At 38.0% G+C, this 18,758-nt stretch overlaps 1 protein-coding gene across 1 annotated transcript in view; it reads left to right on the top strand.

The window, feature by feature from the left end:
- Positions 1–17,983, top strand: part of SLC4A1AP (solute carrier family 4 member 1 adaptor protein) — a 28,074-nt gene extending 10,091 nt beyond the window's left edge. The window contains exons 7-14 of the mRNA XM_027850402.1: positions 94–163; positions 4,240–4,426; positions 7,620–7,731; positions 9,366–9,591; positions 12,984–13,079; positions 13,976–14,037; positions 17,386–17,455; positions 17,584–17,983. Of these exons, the coding sequence (XP_027706203.1) occupies positions 94–163; positions 4,240–4,426; positions 7,620–7,731; positions 9,366–9,591; positions 12,984–13,079; positions 13,976–14,037; positions 17,386–17,455; positions 17,584–17,633 (873 nt within the window). The 3' untranslated portion in view covers positions 17,634–17,983. The remainder of the gene's footprint in view (positions 1–93; positions 164–4,239; positions 4,427–7,619; positions 7,732–9,365; positions 9,592–12,983; positions 13,080–13,975; positions 14,038–17,385; positions 17,456–17,583) is intronic.
- Positions 17,984–18,758: the final 775 nt, after the last annotated feature.

The raw sequence follows: 18,758 nt of genomic DNA, 5'->3' as shown, positions 1-18,758 counted from the left end.
GTGTAGGGCCTAGCAGTAGTATAACTGGATCAAAGGGTATGCACAATTGTTGATTGGTTTGCTAAACTTTTTTATTTTATTTTACTTTTTTAGATTGGGAAGTTAAATAATGCAGAGAAAGAACTTGTTGAGATTTCAGAGAAGTTGAAAGTCTCAGGCAAAGGTAAGACTCATTCATTATTTCTAGTGATCTGTGAGCTTGTTAGTTTGTGTATTCCCTCCACTTCCTGGCACAACTTAATAGACATTCTTCAAATGACTGTGGTCAACTTTCTGGTAATTCTCAAAACTTAGGCAGGTTGGCCTTTCAATGACAGATATACAGTAGTCGTTTGTAGGTTGTTTATGAAACTTTTGGAGCAAACCAGGAATAGGACTGCTTTATCTTTCTTCTGTAGTGAGGTGACAGTAAAATACTGATTTTTTTTCAATGGTTTTCTTCTTGCTAGGTTAATGTGGAAGCATAGATACAGACACAGAAATCAATGAATCTGTGACTCATTCAGCAAGTATTTATTGAGTGCCTATTGTGTTTTTGAATAAACTGAAGGGAGTATCTATACTCTTGAGCAGCAGACAGTATGGTATAATAGAAAGAGCTTGCTATATCTGGAGTCAAATGACTTGGATTTCAGTTTCAGTTAAAAAAAAAAAGCAACACTTGTATGGCCTTGGAAGTCACCTTTTCTAGGCCTTAGTTTCCTCCTCCGTAAAATTTTTGCATAGTTAGTATTTTGTGGATCTCATTTTGTGTCACTTCCTGTAGATCTTTCCTTCATTTCTTGTATTAATCATATTAGATGGGTTTTAGTGATAACATTATGTATCATAATTTATCCGTTACCCAAAAAACGCACAGGTCATTTCCATTTGTTGTTAATGCAAATAAAATATCTGTGAATATTTTTATATAGCTGGATTCTTTATCCCTTTTAACAGTATCTTTAAAATATATTTTTTATCTGTGAGATTGCCAGGTGAAATGGTATGATCAATTTTATAATTTTTATTGCATTTGACTAAGTTGCTCTTGAACATTTGTAGCAGTCTATGTTCCTACCAACAGTGTGATAGATTGTCTGTTTCACCGTAGCTCCAACATTGAACCTTCTTTTTTGGGGGGCTTAAGGGCATGGGCTTGTGGAGGAAGGGGAACAGGGAGTGGTGAGGAGGAAATTTTTGCCAATTTAATAGGCAGGTGGTATCTCAAGGTGCTCAATAACATTTCAAAATGTATTATGAAGCAGCTATAAAAATTTTCTAGTAATAATGAAATAAAAGAGGCAGAGAAACGGATCAATACAACTATACAAAAATTAAACCTGATGCACATATGAAACTAGTATTTAATAAACTCATAATTAAAAAACAAGGAAATGGAGTCATTTATTCAATTAAAACTCGTGGGAAAATTGGACAGCTTATATGGCAGAAATAAATTAAGATCTATAAGTTGTACTATGTTGTATGATACACTCTTAACTAGATAAATGATATAGGCATTGCCTTGATTTGTACTTTTTGAGAATTTGACTAGCTTTTCATGTGGTTATTTACTGTATAAGTTCACATTCTTCCTTTAAAAGTTGAATGTTCAAGTCTGTTGACCACTTCTCCACTGGGGGAGCACATAATCACTCTGCTAGAGGTATATCATAGAATTATTGAGTTGGAATGGAAAGTACCTTAGAGATCACCTGTCCTAGTCCAAACTCCTCACTTTACGGATGAGAAGACTGGATGAATGATTTGCTCAAGGTCACACAGCACAGACAAAAGTGACAGAATGAGAATCAAACCAGGGTTCTCTAAAGATTCTTTGTTCTTTCTGCTATACTGGGCTGTCTTAGTTCCCTATCAGTTCTGGGTGTCATACTATATCTGATATATTTGCTGCAACTATTTTCCCCAGTCTGTTCTTGTTCTTTTTATTCTAGAGATCATGCTTTTTGTCTTGTTTTTTGTCTTTGTTTAATCTATCTCCTGATTTTTATCTCTAATAATTTTGTTTTGGACTGGACCTGTAATTTTTCCATGAGGAAACTTCTACCAATATGGGTCAACACCTGCCTTGCACCTTACATTCTTTTCAAATTGCCTGGAACCCTCAGAGTTTAAGTGCCATGCTCAGGGTCACACAGCCTGGATGTGTCAGAGGCAGGATTGGACCCCAGGGCTTCCTGACTCAGAAGCTCGTTTTCACCATTTTGTTTCTCATTTTATTGGATTGCTAAATAAACATTTTTTACTCTTGAAAATTGCATTAAATATATCATTACTTTTTCTTCCAGTTTTTGTTATATAAAATTATTAAAATAAAAAATTTGAATACTTCTATCATTTATGTAGTTAAGAATATATCATATTATTTAGTGTGAGTTATGGATCTTAATTTATCTTTGCCATATAGCTGTCCAATTTTCCCGAGTTTTAGTTGAATAATGATTCCATTTCCTTGTGTTTTTAAATCGTGGGTTTTTTTTAAATACTAGTTTCTTATGTTTATAAGATTTTATTTTTGGATAGTTCTAGTGATCTGTTTCTGTACCTTTTTTTATTCCATTATTACTAAGAAGTTTATAATACACTTTGAAATCTGTTAAGGCCCTGTTCCAGGTCTAATGTTCATAATTTCTCTTGATATTTTTTGCCTGTCTCTGTTCTGGATGAATGGTCTTACCTAATTTAAGAATTGTCCTTTTCGTATTACATTAAATCTATAAATTAATTTCAGAAATATTTACATTCTAATATATTTCTTCTGTCTAACCATGAGAAGGAAATATATCCCTCCAATTTGTTCAATTCTTGAATTCCTGTCCAAATAATTTTTAAGTTAACTTTTATATAATTCTCTTATATTTCTTGGTATGTTAATCCCAAAATATTCTGCACATTTTGTTGTTATATAGAAATGCAGTTACATTTCATGGAGTTATTTCATACCTGGTTTTTTTTGCTATTGCCATTTATTACCTCAAGATTTTAATTTACTTTCTTGGGTTTTCTAGATAGTCATGTCATCTATAAATAGATATTTTAATTTCTCTGTTGCCAATGCTTTTTAGTGATGGGCATGGAGTCAGGAAGACCTCAGTTCATATCCAACCTCAAGACACTTATGTGTGACCCGGGGCAAGTCACTTAACCTCTATTTTCTCGACTCTATAATGGGGGAAATAATAGCACCTACTTTGGAGGATTGTGAGGATCAGGTGAAATAATAATTGTAAAGTGAAGCACAGTGCCTGGCACATAATAGGTACTTAATAATGCTTATTCCCTTCCTTCCCCCTTTTCAACTTTTATTGCTAAGCCACCATGTCTAAGACTGTCACAGGATTTGATGACAGGGGACAGCTCTGCTTTCCATTTATTTTTAGTGGGAATACCTCATTTCATTTTTTTCTTGATATCAGTTGGTGATTTCAATACTTTTTCATCATATTTAGGAAAGATCTTTCTGTTTTAATTTCCTCCTCTGTAAAATGAGGGGATTGGACTATCTATGATCCTCAGTTTTTCAGTGTTTTTAACATAAATGAATCCTCTATGTCCTGTTATGTTCTACTTCCCATTATTTTATTTATTTTTGTTGTTGTTGTTTCAGTGTATGTCAAATGTAAGAGGCAATATGGTGTAGTGGGTAGAGGGCTAGCCCCAGAATTAGAAAGACCTAGGTTCAAGCCCCACCCCTTATATATATCCTGGCTATGGAACCAGGACAGAGCACTGAAACCAGATTAATGATATTGGCCTGTATAATTCCAGTAACTCTGTTGTTTCTTTTCACATCTGCATTACTTCTGTTCATTAACTGTTTCAGTCAATATTTTTCAACAGTATTTTAAAAATTATATCAATGTTCTTGCTTGGTTCATTTGGGGACTACATTTAAATTATATTTTGGATTTTTGACCATTTTTCTTCTCCAATTTATCTTTTATCATTTTTTGAGGGGAGTGTTAGCCTGGCCAGCCTGGCTTTCCTTATTCTCATTCTGTTATCTTCCAAAATTTCTTTATTGAGTACATTACATTGATATTTAGCAGTGCTGCACCTTGGTGCCAGTCTTAGTAGAATTTACATTTGTTATGGCCATAGTGATTGCTTGAGATCCAGTTCTGTGACCGTAGTATCTTATTATATTACTTTTATGACCTTAATATCTTACTATTAAGCCCTGTGTCACTACTTTCGGGTACATATTTTCTAAAATATTATCTCTTTTATTGCCAGCCCTGTCAGAGTCTACACCTCAGGATTCTTTGGATGCATTCATGACAGAAATCAAATCAGGGAGCACATTAGATGGTGTGTCCCGGAAAAAGCTTCATTTAAGAACCTTTGAGCTGAGGAAAGAACAGCAGAGACTTAAAGGGCTGATCAAACTTGTAAAACCAACGGAGATGCCAGAGCTTAAAAAGTGAGTGTTAGTAATAGTGTTTAGAACTTGAAATAGAATTTGAAATAGGCAAAAGTTGGTATGTGATACACTTGGAATTGAACTATTTCTATTCTGAGATTAGAGGCTATATATGATATAGTGGAAAGAATGTGAGACTTGTATTCTGGAGAATTACTTCAAATGTTATCTCTGACATGTTTTAGCTTTGTGAACATGGCAAGGTATTTCACTTCTCAGAACTTGTTTGGTCATCTGTAAAATGGCACAGGATTATTATAGAGAAAGCACTTTGTAAATTTTTTATCTATCTATCTTAAAATGAGATTTTATTTTTTAATCAACAAAAATCCATCTTTTTCTTCTCTGCACTTCATGAACTTTAAAGTACTATTTAAATGTTAATTATTAATTCTTAAGCATCTGCTGTGTGCCAGGCAGTGTGTTAGAAATGGGATACAAAGATAAAATCCAAACAGTCCCTGCCCTTGAGGAGAATGCCTTCCAGTGAAGGAGGCTGCATGTACTTATCTAAGTGTGTACAAACACAGAGAAGATAACTAGGGGGTGAGAGGGAATTGCTTGCAGCTAGCGGGGCCAGGAAAGACCTCATGCAGAAGCTAGCACTTGAGTCAAGTTTCACTGGAAGGCAAGAGATTTAAAGAGATAGAGGGGAAGGGAATGGATTCTGGGCTCAGAGTGAGCCAGTGCAAAGGCATGGATATGAGAGAGGGAATGTGAAGAAGAGCAAGAAGCCCAGTTAGCTGGACTAGAATCCATGGAGGGGAGTAATGTTACTAGTCTAGGAAGGGAGGCTGGGGCTGTGATTATCAAGACCTTTAAATTCCAAACAGAGAAGTTTATATTTGATTCTAGCAGGAATAGGGATCAGCTGTTTGAGTTTGAATCAGGGAGTGACATGGTCAGATCTGTACCTTAGAAAAAGCACTAGTAGATAGAGCACTGGCCCTGAAATCAGGAGGACCTGAGTTCAAATCTGGCCTCAGACCAGACACTCGACACTTACTAGCTGTGTGACCCTGGGCAAGTCACTTAACCCCAATTGCCTTTTTAAAAAAAAAAAAAAAACACTTAGGTGGCTGTCTGAAAGATGAATTGGAATGGGAAGACTTGAGGCAGGGAAGAGAGACCGGTGAGGAGCAGCAGAGCTGGCCAGGCCAGGTTCGGGTGCCTGAACTAGGGTGGGGGCTGAGTCGATTTGGCACCTGATTGTATCTGTGGGGTAGATGAGAGTGAGGTAGCTAGAGTGGACTGGAGGAGGAAGTCACATAATCTCAAGTTGAAAAGAATGATAGGTGATTATGTCTAGGTCTAGGATCTCTGAATGGTCTTCCAGACATTGTTATGACAAGCTGGAAAGTAGCAATTAGAACTAAATTCTTTTTTTTTTTTTTAAACTAATTCAGCCTATCAACAGCAGGAGGAGCTGAGTGTGTTTCCATTCCTCTCCTCAGTGCTGGGCTTTTGACATGTCAGGGCTATTAAGCCATGGCATTACATTTATGCTTTAGAAGGGAATTTCAGATTCACAGCAAAGTGATAGCAATTTCCTCACATTGGCCATTAAAAATTGGTTTCTTAGTAATATCCTTAGACAAGATTTTTTGAGCAATCACTGCCTGGTGGGGTTGTCCTTTGCTGCCAAATACAAAACCACTCAGACAGGTATTCTACTTGTACTACACTCTTTACTGGGCTCTCATGAAGAAAGCTCTTAAAATGCCATATTAATGTAAGTGGTTAGCTTTTTGTTACTCTTGTATTACTTTCATTTTCCCTTACACTGCAGAGCTGTTACAGTTTTCTGTCTCCAGGATAGCTGTCTTCTCAGCTGCTACAGATGACAGCTTCTGGATAGCCACAGGCCTCATTTTCCTCATCTGTAAAAGGTGGGGGGAGTTGGTCGTAATGGCCACTAAGATCACTTCCAGACCTATATCTGTGAGCCTATGATGTGCTCGGGACCCGTGTTGCTCTGCTGGCTGCCTTTGCTGTTTGTTTTTCCTTACCTTTTGTTTTCTCTCCTTTTTTTCCTTCTTCTTTCCTGTCTCTTCTTATATTTACCTTATTTTTCTGTTGTATGTATTTTTCTCCTTTTCCTTCCAGAGCTTAGGTTTTGCTAGCCAAGGTGAATGTTCCTTTCCTCCTGATTAGCAAATTTTTCTTGTTGTTGTTGTTGTTTTTTGCTAGGCAATGGAGTTAAGTGACTTGCTCAGGGTCACACAGCTAGTAAATCATGTGTCTGAGGTCGGATTTGAACTCAGGTCCTCCTGAATCCAGGGCTGGTGCTCTATCCACTGCACCACCTAGCTGCCTCTTGATTAGCAGATTTCTAGTCCTGTTCCTTTCCTCCTGATTAGCAAATTTCTAGTCCTGTTTAGTATAATCATTGAGTTTGGGTCTGGTTCTGTTTGTGCTCCCTACTTAAGTTTCTCTCCCATTCTCCCCAGTCGTGATTCTGTTCTAGGTAATTGAGCTTGTTTGGCTTCGGGGTGAATGTGACTCTGTAGCTCATATAGAATAAGGAGTGTTGCTTGGATCATTGCTGTCACTATGATCCCTTCAGAAGTCAATGGGAAGAAAAGGATTATTAGCATAAGGTTACAGCTCCTGCCTCTGCATGGATAATTCCTGCATATTTCCCCCTCTTGTGTGACTCATGTCATAGGGTCATAGTTTGGTGAAAGCAAGGTTGAGAGAGGCTAGAAAGTGTTGTGGAAAGAGAGCCGGCCCTGGTTCTGACCTTTCCCAGCTGTGTGACTTCTCTTCCCAGAGCCTCCATTTTTTAATCTTTAAAGAAAGCACTAATAATACTTATGTTACTCACCTCACAGGGTCATTGTGAGGAAAAATTTTCTCAAACCTTAAAGTATTAGTAATTGCTGCTGGGAGTAGGGGTGGGGGGATGTTATAACTGCTGCTGCTGCTGCTGCTCTCTTGGGAATCTCCAGGCCAGTGGATAGGTGTCTTCCTGCTCTCAATTACTTTGACTACTTCTGTGAAAACCAGTGATGTAAAGTGATGTTAATTGCAATTGTTTCAAGTGGAATACATTTTTATTGCTATATAATCAAATCTCTAGTAGTGCCACTTTTTGCTTTATAAAGGTTTTTGAGTTATATATCATAGCAGTACATAGGCATTTGTTGCGCTGACTCAGTGGTTACAAGCAATAATGTCTTTTTCTTAATAGGACTGAAAACCAGGCTGAAAATGTGGAAAACAAGCCTAAAAAGCTAACATTGCCTCTTTTTGGTGCAATGAAAGGAGGAAGCAAATTTAAATTAAAAACTGGAACAGTAGGGGTAAGTTATGGAAGAAAATGTATACTTTTGGTCCTTGAATCATTCCTGTGCTGCTTTCCATTCACCTTGTTGATAGATAAAATCCTTTCATAATGTTAAGAATGATTGTTTATGGAGCTTCAGTGCCTTTAGCGAAGTTACCTCTGTTATAGGATTTGGCGCTGAAAGAGAGTCCGTTAGTCCAACCTCTTCATTTTTCAAGTGAAAAAACCAAGATCCAGAGACTTGCCCACATAGTCACCAAAGAGCTAGTATTTGAACCCCTGTACTCTGGGATTCCCACTGTACTGTGCTGCCTCTCCACCTGATTCTCATTCAAGCCAGCCAGAGACTCCTCTTTATTAGCTCATCCTGGGGAGATCAGGCCATGGTGAATTGATTGAGTCTAACCAGATTGACAAGTAAAGTAGATGGTAGTTTGCTAATTTGTGATGGGAGATATACTTTATCCTCTGAATGGGGAGAGATTAAATACAGTGGGCACTTCCTTCCTGGGAGATACAAAACCAAATGATGGGTAAGACGATTGGTAAGTGGACGTTTGTTACCACTTTACAAATTTTCTTTGGCAAGTGCAGCAGAAAGAAACCTGTATTTAGGTTAGACTATCGCCAAGTAGCAATGATGCCTGGTTCATGGCTATGTAGACTGAACAGCCTATGACATAGGGTGATTTACTTGAGGTGGAGGGGGGAAAGAACTTCATTTTTAGCAAAAAAGAATAGTTATTTATTAAGAGAGCTGAAGTTAGTCATAGCATTTTACAGTTTAAAGGGAATTTAGAAATTTTCTAGCCCAACTTGCACATTTTATGTAGATGGGGAAATGGACTGACCCTGTTCCCCAGAGCCAGCTGTTGAGGTAGAGCTAAGGCGAGGCTCAGTCCCTGACTAATGATCAAGCACATGATCCTTTCTTCCTCATGCAGCACATCCTGAAATGTGGCCGCACTGAGCACTGTAATTTAAAATGTGTGTCTTTCTTTCAAAGCAGATTTTTAAAGAAGACAGAAACTAAGGTGCAAATCTTGTTTCCTTTGTCACTTATGCTCAGCTGGACCTGTTATTCAGATTCTCAGTTTTACTCAGAGACTTCAGATTGAATGTTTCTCTATGACTTACATATCTTGTCTTCTTGAGTTAAAAGTCCTTCTCTAGAGTTCATGTATAGCTTGAGAGGGGATACCTTCTCTGAGGCTCCAGCGTCCTACACCAACTTAGTATCACAAGCCCTTGCAAGTAGCTTTCTTCATATATCCTTTTTCTTCTCTGGTGAAAATACTCTCTGATCATCCTTGCTGATTAATTGGCTCTCTTTTGCTTGTTCTTGTGTTTTTAATAGCACAGAGTTCTTTCAGCTGATCTCCTGGAACCAGTTTCCCTATCCTTACAGGCGGCTCTGAGTGTTTTTTCATTAATATTCTTTTGCCCTCAGATATTAATTCTAGACTCACTAAAGTCCTGAAAGGTTAAAGTTTCACAAGGAAACCATCCTTCCAACAGACTTCTTTAGAGATTATCAGCTTTGCAATGTGATTTCCTGTCCCTCTTCTCTTTAGCCAACCCTTTTAGAGAAATTTGGTTTGTCTTTTAGTTATGTAAGTTTTCCTGTTTATCCTTTTTCTTCCATCCTAGAAGTTGCCCCCTAAGCGTCCAGCACTCCCTCCAAGTTTAATAAGAATGAAGGATGGGCCTGAAGAAGAGGAAGAGGAGGAAGAAAAAGAAGAAGAACACAAAGAAGAAATAGGATCCATGGATCACGGACCTCTTAAAATGGAAATGCAGTCAGAAGAAGCAATGCAAGAAACTTGTCCAGTTCCAGATCTTTCAAATCAGAACAAGCTGATGGACACCAGACATGGTAACTTTTTTTCATTTCTTCTGTTCTAATGAGAGAATTTTTCCTAATGTTACAAGCTCATGGATTTAAAAAAAAGAAATCTGATTCTTAATTCTGTGTTGGCTTTTTATGCATTTGCTAGAGCAATGGTTCTGAAACTTTTGGGTCTCGGGACCCTTTTATATGCTTAAAAATTATCAAGGACTCCCAAAGAGTTTTTATTTATGTAGATTATAGCTATCAATATTTAATACTTGTTGTTCAGTCATTTTTCAGTCATGTCTGACTTTCGTGACACCATTTAGGGTTTCTTGGCAGAGATACTGGAGTAGTTTGCCATTTCCTTCTCCAGCTCATTTTACAGGTGAGGAGACTGAGGCAAACAGAGTTAAATAACTTGTTCAGGGTTAACACAGCTAGTAAGTGTCTGAGGCCATATTTGAACTCAGGGAGATGAGTCTTCCTGACTGTAGGCCCAGCACTCTATCCATTGCACCACTGAGCTGCTCAATATTTAACATATTAGAAATTTCAGTGTCTTAGTATTATGAGAAAGAGTTTTGGCCTCTCCTTGGGGATCCCTGGATCACACTTTGAGAACCTGGGCTAATGCTCTAGTTAGGAAAGTAGTTCCTCTACCATGGTACTTTCTTTCAATTCTGTTTACAATTCAGCCTCAGAGTGAACTTGGGGTGGACCTTTCAGCTTCTTCTAGTGTCATGTGTACTCATGAATACTTAGGGGCTGGGGGGTCCTCTTTTTGTTTGTTTCAGTTAGGGCTAGAAAGGACACTGATCCAGCTCAGTAGCAAAAGGAATACTCTACTTCCTTGCCTCTCTAAACCTGTGTGTACAAAACTGTGACCGGATGACCAGGCACAGATGAGAGGAGGCAGGAACGCCAGGAATGATGTGTGCAGTACCAGAAGTTGTAGCCCTGTGGTAGTCATCCCGTTGCTCCTATTTGGTTCCTGTAGGGCCAGTGAGCAGGAAGGTTCTTTGTTAAGGTGTAGCCTGGGTGCTGGCAGTTACTTACTTCTTTTCTAGGGGCAATTCAGGAGAATCTGCCTGCTGAGAGAGACGTGTTTCCCTCCAGGCCACAGAATGCCCAACCTTTTGATAATATATAGTCTTGTCTCTGGTAATTATTATTCTCTCTCTCTCAGTTATGGACACAAGTCTCATTCTTAAGAGAAGATCAGATTTAGGGTTGATATGACTGTTCTCTGATATTTAGAGGCTTTTAGGCAGAAGAGGGATTAGACTCATTTTCCTTACTGCTCCAGAGGTCAGGACTAAGAACAGTGGATAGAAGTTCCAGAAAAGCAAATTTAGGCTTTATGTCAGCAGAACTTCCAGAAGTGGAATGGGTTGTCTCAAGAGGTGGTGGGTTTCGAAACCTTTTACTCTAGAAGTCTTTAAGCAAAGGCTGGGTGACCACTTGTCGAGGAGATTGTTCAGATGCGCGTTGGACTGGGTGGCCTCTGAGGTCTTTTGTCCCACCTCAGCCTCTTCCCGCTTACTTAGAACACCCCCCTCTTGGAATACAGAGCAGTACACAGATTTAATCCGGAATTCCATCAGTGTGTAATAGTCCCCTTTGTTAGCAGACCTCACTGCCTGTTACTCAAGGTACCCATGTGTCCATCAGGGGTCTTCAAGCATCTTATAGACCTTTTCTAGATTATAATTTGCCAAATTGTTACGTCATAAACTGCGACTACTGCTTTCTTATGACTAGGATATATTGACTTCTATACTTTATACATTCTCTTATCTTGAAGGCATTTATTTCTCTTCCTGGTCCCGTGTTCTTCTATAAATCATCCTTCATGAAACCTTATTGTTCAGTTTTCTTGGTTAATTCATTTGACAATATGACAGCATAACATAGACTCTTTTTTGTTTCTTTTTCTGTATGAGAAGGTTAGCTGTTGGAACAAATGAATATTATAGAGGTCTTGTCTATTATTCAAGGACCACTGTGTATTTTATTTTATGCATTTATAAACGTTTTTCTCAGAAGGGGTTCATAGCACACAAAAAAAGATTTAACTGCTCCAGTTCTAAACAGATTGAGTTTGATTTTTGTTTTGGGGCCTAGTCTCTACTAGACACTTTTACATTTATTTCAAAAGAAATATTTCTAGCTTATACAGTGTGCCTTTATGCTTTTACAAACTTCCTGTCCTCTACCTCGACCCTCCTGGCTGCCCCATACAATTTCATTTCTACAGTTGCCAGAAATTGATAGTTGTAAAATCTGTAACCCAAACTAGCAACCTTACTCATGGTCCAGAAACACCCTGAGTCATGATAGGGGCTCTCTGTCTAGAAAGCTTCAAAGCCGAGATGCCTCTCGGGTCAGTGTGGCAGAGGAAAAGGAGCATTGGACGAGGCGTCTAGATACCTAGTCCGAGCTCTAGCACTAACTAGCTAGGTGACCCCAGGTAAGTCACCTTCCCTTTCCAGGCTTCAGTCTTCTTGTCTGTAAAATGAATGGGTTGAACCAGTTGACCTATGAAGTCTCTTCCAGTCTGTATCATACAAAGATCCATTTCCTTTCCATCCCTAGAATAGAAATGAAGTATGACTGAAAAGAAAAACCAAATTGAACTGTTTATTTAAGTATTTTATTTCCTCTTCTGTTAATCTGGGCAATTTATATTTTTGTAAATATTCATCCATTTCACTAAGATGTTAAATTTATTGGCATACAGTTGGGCAAAATAGCTCCTAATTATTGTTTTGATTTACTCTTCATTGGTGGTGAATTCACCCTTTTCATTTTTGATGCTGGTAATTTGGTTTGTTTTTTTTTTTAATCAAATTAACCAAAGTTTTATCTATTTTATTGATTTTTTTTCATGAAACTAGCTCTTAATTTTATTTATTAGTTCAATAGTTTTCTTAATTTCAATTTTATTAATCTCTCCTTTGGTTTTTAAAATTTCTGATCTGGTATTTAATTGGGGATTTTCAGTTTGTTCTTTTTCTAGCTTTTTTAGTTGCATGCCCAATTCATTGACCTCTTCTTTCTCTGTTTTATTCATATAAGCATTTAGAGGATATAAAACTTCCCCTAAGGAAAAGCAGTGACTTGCTTGAGCTGTCCCCCAAAACCCTCCAAATACCTATAAAAAATGACTCCAAACAAAACTTCCCTTAAGGACCACTTTTGATGCATCTTATAAGGTTTGGTATGTTGTCTCATTATTGTCATTCTCTTCGATGAAGTTTGACCTGTTATTTAAAATGGAAAGTTGGTAGTTCTGCATTAAGCAAAATCCAAATGTCGGTGGTTGAAACTGCTGGCACTAAAGATGGTGTCAGATGCTGGGATTGTTCTCATCTTGGAGCTTTTCCCCGTCCTCTACACTGCCTGACTATGTGCTTTGGTGTTGCTTTTTGCAGAAACAGGGTCTTCTTCGACTCAGCCTAGCCAGGAAAGACTGAATAAAAGATGCCCAGAGGATGAGGGTGTGGCCCTGATACAAGGGGAGTCCTCAGGTGAGCAGCTGATAGCCTCAACTTTTACACTGAGCATTGGCCACAAGGTAGCAGACAAGATGACAGGGTGATGGCAGTGGTGTCCGCCAGGATCTAGGACTTGTTTGTAAAGGAGCTGCTGAAGGATTTTGGTCATTCCCCTTGCCTGCCTTTCTCTCTTCCTCTCCTAGGATAAGCTTTGTCCCAGGGGAGATTTTAGAACTCACAAAAAAGTCTGGCTAGAAGGATGAGCCACCAGAATTGAGTCAGGAGACCCGGGTGTATGTTTCTGGCTCTGCCTGTCTCCATCTCTGATTTTACCATTTTGACCCTGAGTTTTCTCATCACTGTAAAGAAAGGTATAATAATCCTTCACCTACAGCAACCTAGAGCACTGTGGGGGAGGAAAGCACTTTGTAAACCTTAAGGTGTTATAGAAGTGAGATTCCTTATTATGATGAAGCAAAAAAAGATTAATAATAGTGAACTAATTTTACCTCTTAAGTGTTAAATTATGGAATGGCAAATTCAAATTCTAGAATTCCATTATGACTGGTTTTGCATATTACTATCCCAATAGTATGAATTATATTTAACTATTTTACATGGTCATGAAATATCTATGGCTTAGAAATATATGAGTTCTTGAAAGGAGAAATTCTTTTCCATATTTTATTTTTACTGGATTGGAATGAATTTGTAAAAATAGTACCAAAAGCCTTCCCCAGATGAGTTGTTACATTTCACTCAACTCAGGATTTTTACTTCCCTCCTGCGTTACTGATTCCAACTGCAGGGTTTTGAAAGTATATTGTTTTAAAGCAGATTTAACCAAAAGATTATGACTTTGGTGGAACAAGAATTAGTGTGTTTAATTCTGCCTCATTGGAGTGATAGAACTTTGCTTTTTTCACCAGAGTCAAAGAATAGCTGCAAGCAGAGCAAGGAAGCACTGAAGAAAGCTGCTGGTCCAAGCAGAGTAAGTCCTTTATGTTGTCTTTGCTGCTTGTATATTGGCACTTTGGGCTGCTTTCCATTCCTGCCACTGTGGCTGCTGCCCCCTTCAGCTCTCACCCACATCTTTTATTGGTGCACCATTAGTAACCATCTGCCACAGTGACTCTGTCTCCCATACTTCTGTTCTCTCTCTCCAGGTTCTCCCCTTTCCAACCTGTTCATCACACAACTACTAGAATCATCCATATACAGTTCTGATCATGTCACTAAATGCTTTCAAATCTTTCAGCGGCTCCCCATTCCAAAGCCCAAGTCCATACTCCTTAGCCTGAAACCCCACAGACTTGCTCCAGACTACCTTTTCAGTCTTCTTTCTCGCTACTCTCTCTGTCCTTCCAATAAACTAGACTACGAACCACTGAGAATCCATGCCACACTTTTCTTTTTCCATGCTTTTGCCTATACCATGTCTGGAATGCCTTCACGCCTGTCTCTGGCTACTGAAACCTATCTGTTCTTCAAGTCCAGTTCAAATATCCCTCCCTTCCAGAAAGTCTCATCACTGTGTTTGTACATTCTATTTTGTATTTTTGGTATTCATATACATGTCTTTTTTGCACTCTTTTCTCCCCTGCTGTACATATTGTAGGCATTTAATTAGTGTTTTTGAAAATGCTATGCACCTTGTTATCGTCACTGTTAATGATTTAATGTGGAAAGAAGTGGACTTAGGAGTCAGAAAACCTAGATCTGGTTCTTACCTCCATCAACTCTGTTACCTTAAGGAAATTTGTCAGCCTTCTTAAGGCTGTTTTCTCCTTTGTAAAATGAGGAAAGGAATATGTAATTGCTGTTTCTGCTTCACAAAGTTATTATGAGGATCAAGCATTTCTAAATTCTTGGTGCTGTTGTCTCAGCAGTACCATTACTTTGTATCCCAAAGAAATAAAAGAAAAAGGCAAAGGACCTCTATGTACAAAAATTTGTAGCAGCTCTTTTTCTGGTGGCAAAGAATTGGAAATTGAGGAGTGCCTTTTAATTGAGGAATGGCTAAACAAGTTGTGGTATGTGATTGTGACGGAATGCTATTATGCTGTAAGAAATGATGGGGGGGGATGATTTCAGAAAAATCTGTAAAGACTTTTATGAACTGGTGCAAAGTGAAGTGGAACAGAACCAGGAAAACATTGTACATAGTAAGATCATCAACTGTGAAAGACTTAGTTACTCTGATCAATACAGTGATCCATGACAATTGCAAAGGAGTCATAATGAAAAATACTGTCCATCTCCAGAAAGTAAACTGAATGGAGGTTAAAGCAAAATTTTTTCACTTTCTTTATTTTTCAGTTATTTATTTAGTTATTTATTTATTTATTTTGGGGGCATAACTAATACGAAAATATGTTTTGCATGACTTCACATGTATAGTTGATGTCATATTGCCTGCCTTCTCAAAAGCTGAGGAAGGGGCTGGAGGGAGAAAATTTTGAACTCAAAGTTTTAAAAAATGAATGTTTAAAAAAAAGTGTAATTACTTTTAAAAATTCTTGATGCTACCATTATTAGTAGTATAAACAGTTGTAGGTAACTATGTGACTTAATGGATAGAAAGGTAAACCTTGAAATCGCAAAGACCTGGGTTCAGATCTGGCCTGACTGGCTTTGTGACCTTGGACAAATGATTTAACCTTTCAGTGCCCTGGGCAACTTTCTCTCTCTTTTAAAAAAAAATTTGTTACAATTTTATTAACATACAAACCAATATTAAACATAAAATAATTTAACATACCTAGGTATTTATGACATAAATAATCATAATAACAATAACAGCATTATACTGAATTATGTTAAAAATATAATGGATGTGATAATTATAATATGAAAGTATAATAAATAATCACTGGTAATAAATATTAATGTGTTAGCTGGGCTTGTTTTTTGGTGCAGTTTCTCAAAGCATTGTGACTTTGACATTGCTGTTTATAATTCTTTTTCAACTACTTATCTTTTTTTTTCTTTAATTCTGCGACTCCCACTACCTCTCCCTGAACAAATTTTTTTTTTAAAAGGAAAAATAAATTCCTCAATACCTATATGCTTAGTCTGGCAAAACAAATTTCCACCTTGGGCATGTCCAAAAATGTATGTCTCTTTCTTCATTTTAAGTTCTCTTCTCTTACAGGAAGTCATCTTCATTCTTTTGGACTCTTTACTCTTTTGGTTTATCATTCCATTAATCAGACTTTTAAGTTTTTCGAAGTTGTTTTTCTCTACAATGTTACTATCATTCTATGGATTGTTCTCCTAGTTCTGATCACTGCAGTTTGCCTCAGATCAAAAGAGGTCTTCCAGAATCCCATGAAACTGTCCATCTCTCTCATTTCTTGTAACATTTAATATTCCATTATGTTCCTATGCCACAATTTGTTTAGACATTCCTCAATAGGAAGACACCCTCTTAGTTTCTAATTTTTGGCTACCACAAAAAAAAAAACTGTCATGAATATGTTTTCATGTATAGGTTCTTTTTCTCTTTCTTTCATTTCTTTGGAGCATAGGCCTAGTAATAGCATAGCTGGGGCAAAGAGTATGCACAATTTGGTAACTTATTTGGGCAATTTCAAATTTCTTTCCAGAATGTCTGGACCAATTCATAGCTCCTCCTCCAAGTATCTCTTTTCCCATGGTCCTTCAACATTTGTTATTTTTCTCTTTTGTCACCTTTGCAAGTCTGATGAGTGTGAGATAGAATCTCAGAGTTGCTTTGATTTGCATTTCTCCAGTTATTAATAATGGAGAGAATTTTTTCATATGGCCCTTGATAGCTTGGGGTTTTTTCTTTGAAAATTGCTTATTCGTGTCTTGACCATTTAGCTATTGGGATTTTATGTCTATGGCTCTTAGTCTTGTAAGTTTCAGTTAGTTTCTTATGTGTCTGAGATTGTGAGTCCGTTTTCAGACAGTTATCTGAGACTGTAAGTTGCAAAGCACTTATCTCTGTGTTGGCAGAGGGAGTTTCTTCACTAGGAATTTCCTGTACCAATGAAGTCACAAATGTGCTCTTCACAATAATAGTAAGTTAAGGTATTAACTACCTAAATTATTGCTAATTATATTTTCAGTTTGAGAAGCCAGTGATTTGTATCACAATCAGAATAGAATAGTCACTCACTTGAGGTGCGAAGAGTAGAGACAGTCAATCCCCTTTTTACTGACATCTATCTTGAATCACTATTTTTTCTACAAGTGACTCAATTTATGGGACATAAAAGAACGAGCAAGACACAGCTCCTCGAGGTAATATATCTTTGTCAGTGTTATCAAGCGCTCTGAATCTGGGGTTAATTAACCCATTTTTTTCTTGCAGTTACCACAGATGCTTTCCTCAAAGTATCCAGAAGATGATCCAGACTACTGTGTGTGGGTGCCACCTGAAGGTGGGTACCAGTTTCCTTGCACGTCTTTACTCTCTTTCCACCGTCTTCTCCTTTTTTGGCAGACTGCTGAATAGCTTCTCTTGCTCCCTGACTTTGGAAAGTAAATGTGTTTCTTTGTTTTGGACCAGGCCAGAGCGGTGATGGCAGGACCCATCTTAATGAAAAATATGGCTATTGATTTCTTCGAGCTCCCAAGTCCTTCCTTTTATTTGTTACTACCCAAGAGGAAACATTATGGCACGTGCATTACCCGGTGCAGCTTGTCATCATTTCAAGTTGAACGGCTAAGGATGAGGCGTTTGGTCGACTTTTTGTGAAAAACTGGATGGCTTGATCTCTTCACCCAGATTCTTGACTTTCTAAACTGATGGCCTTTGATCTTTGTCTCCTTTTGGAAATGATTCATGTGCTTGGTATTCATGCATCAAAGTGAAAGTTTGTGTACCTATGTAAGATAAGAACTGTATGTTTCCAGGCCAAGTAAAACAGGAGAAAAACATGTTTTCATTAAAAACGCGATAAAAAATATTTCTCTAGTTACTGTGTAGTGGTTAGCTTTCTGGACTTGGAGTCGGGACGACCTGGAGTCAAGGCCACTTTTTGACACTTAATAGATGTGTCATCAAGGGCAGGTCGTTTAAGAGCTCTGACCTTTGTTCCACCTCTATGAAGTGAAGATAATAATACCTACCTCACAGGGTTGTTGTGAGGAATGAATGAGATGCCGTTTGTTAAAGGTCTTTACGTATTTTGAAGCTCTACAGGAATTCAGTTTTCACTGCTGTCATCCTTTGAGAATTTCCCTAAGTCAGAAGGTAGTTTCATTTTTTAGGGCTTGAGTCACAGGGGGAGATTGAAGGATGTATTGCCTTCAGTGCTGCCTTGGTTGGAAGATCTCTGGCACATAAGAGAGAGGCCATGCTCTCTGTAGCATTTATGAAAGATCATGGACAAGGATGGAATGAGGAGTGGATGGGTTGTGACCTGCATCATTGCATAGTGTCCCCGTCATCGAGGTCATAGATCCATTGAAGTAAAAGTGTAAACAGGAATCAACCAAGCTGAAACAAGACAGGAGTGAAGTGTCCAACTTGAGCATCGGGGCTTTTGTGACCAGTGTTTCAAGCCTTTCCTTTTTTAGTTTCTATTTAGGAGTTAGGAACCAAGTTCCTGAGGATGATTAAGGTTGTCAGAAGCCTCGCTTCAGGATTCATAATAATGGAACTAACTAACCTTGTGCTACTGTCTTGTTTGTTCTCTCCCTACATTTTGTTCTGTCCCTGGTAGCAACAGAAGGAAGTGA

Source organism: Vombatus ursinus, unplaced genomic scaffold (genome assembly GCF_900497805.2).
Source record: "Vombatus ursinus unplaced genomic scaffold, bare-nosed wombat genome assembly UNPS02009062.1, whole genome shotgun sequence".
NCBI lineage: Eukaryota > Metazoa > Chordata > Mammalia > Diprotodontia > Vombatidae > Vombatus > Vombatus ursinus.
Note: the sequence above shows the minus strand (reverse complement) of the source record. Positions and strands in the feature narration are given on the sequence as shown.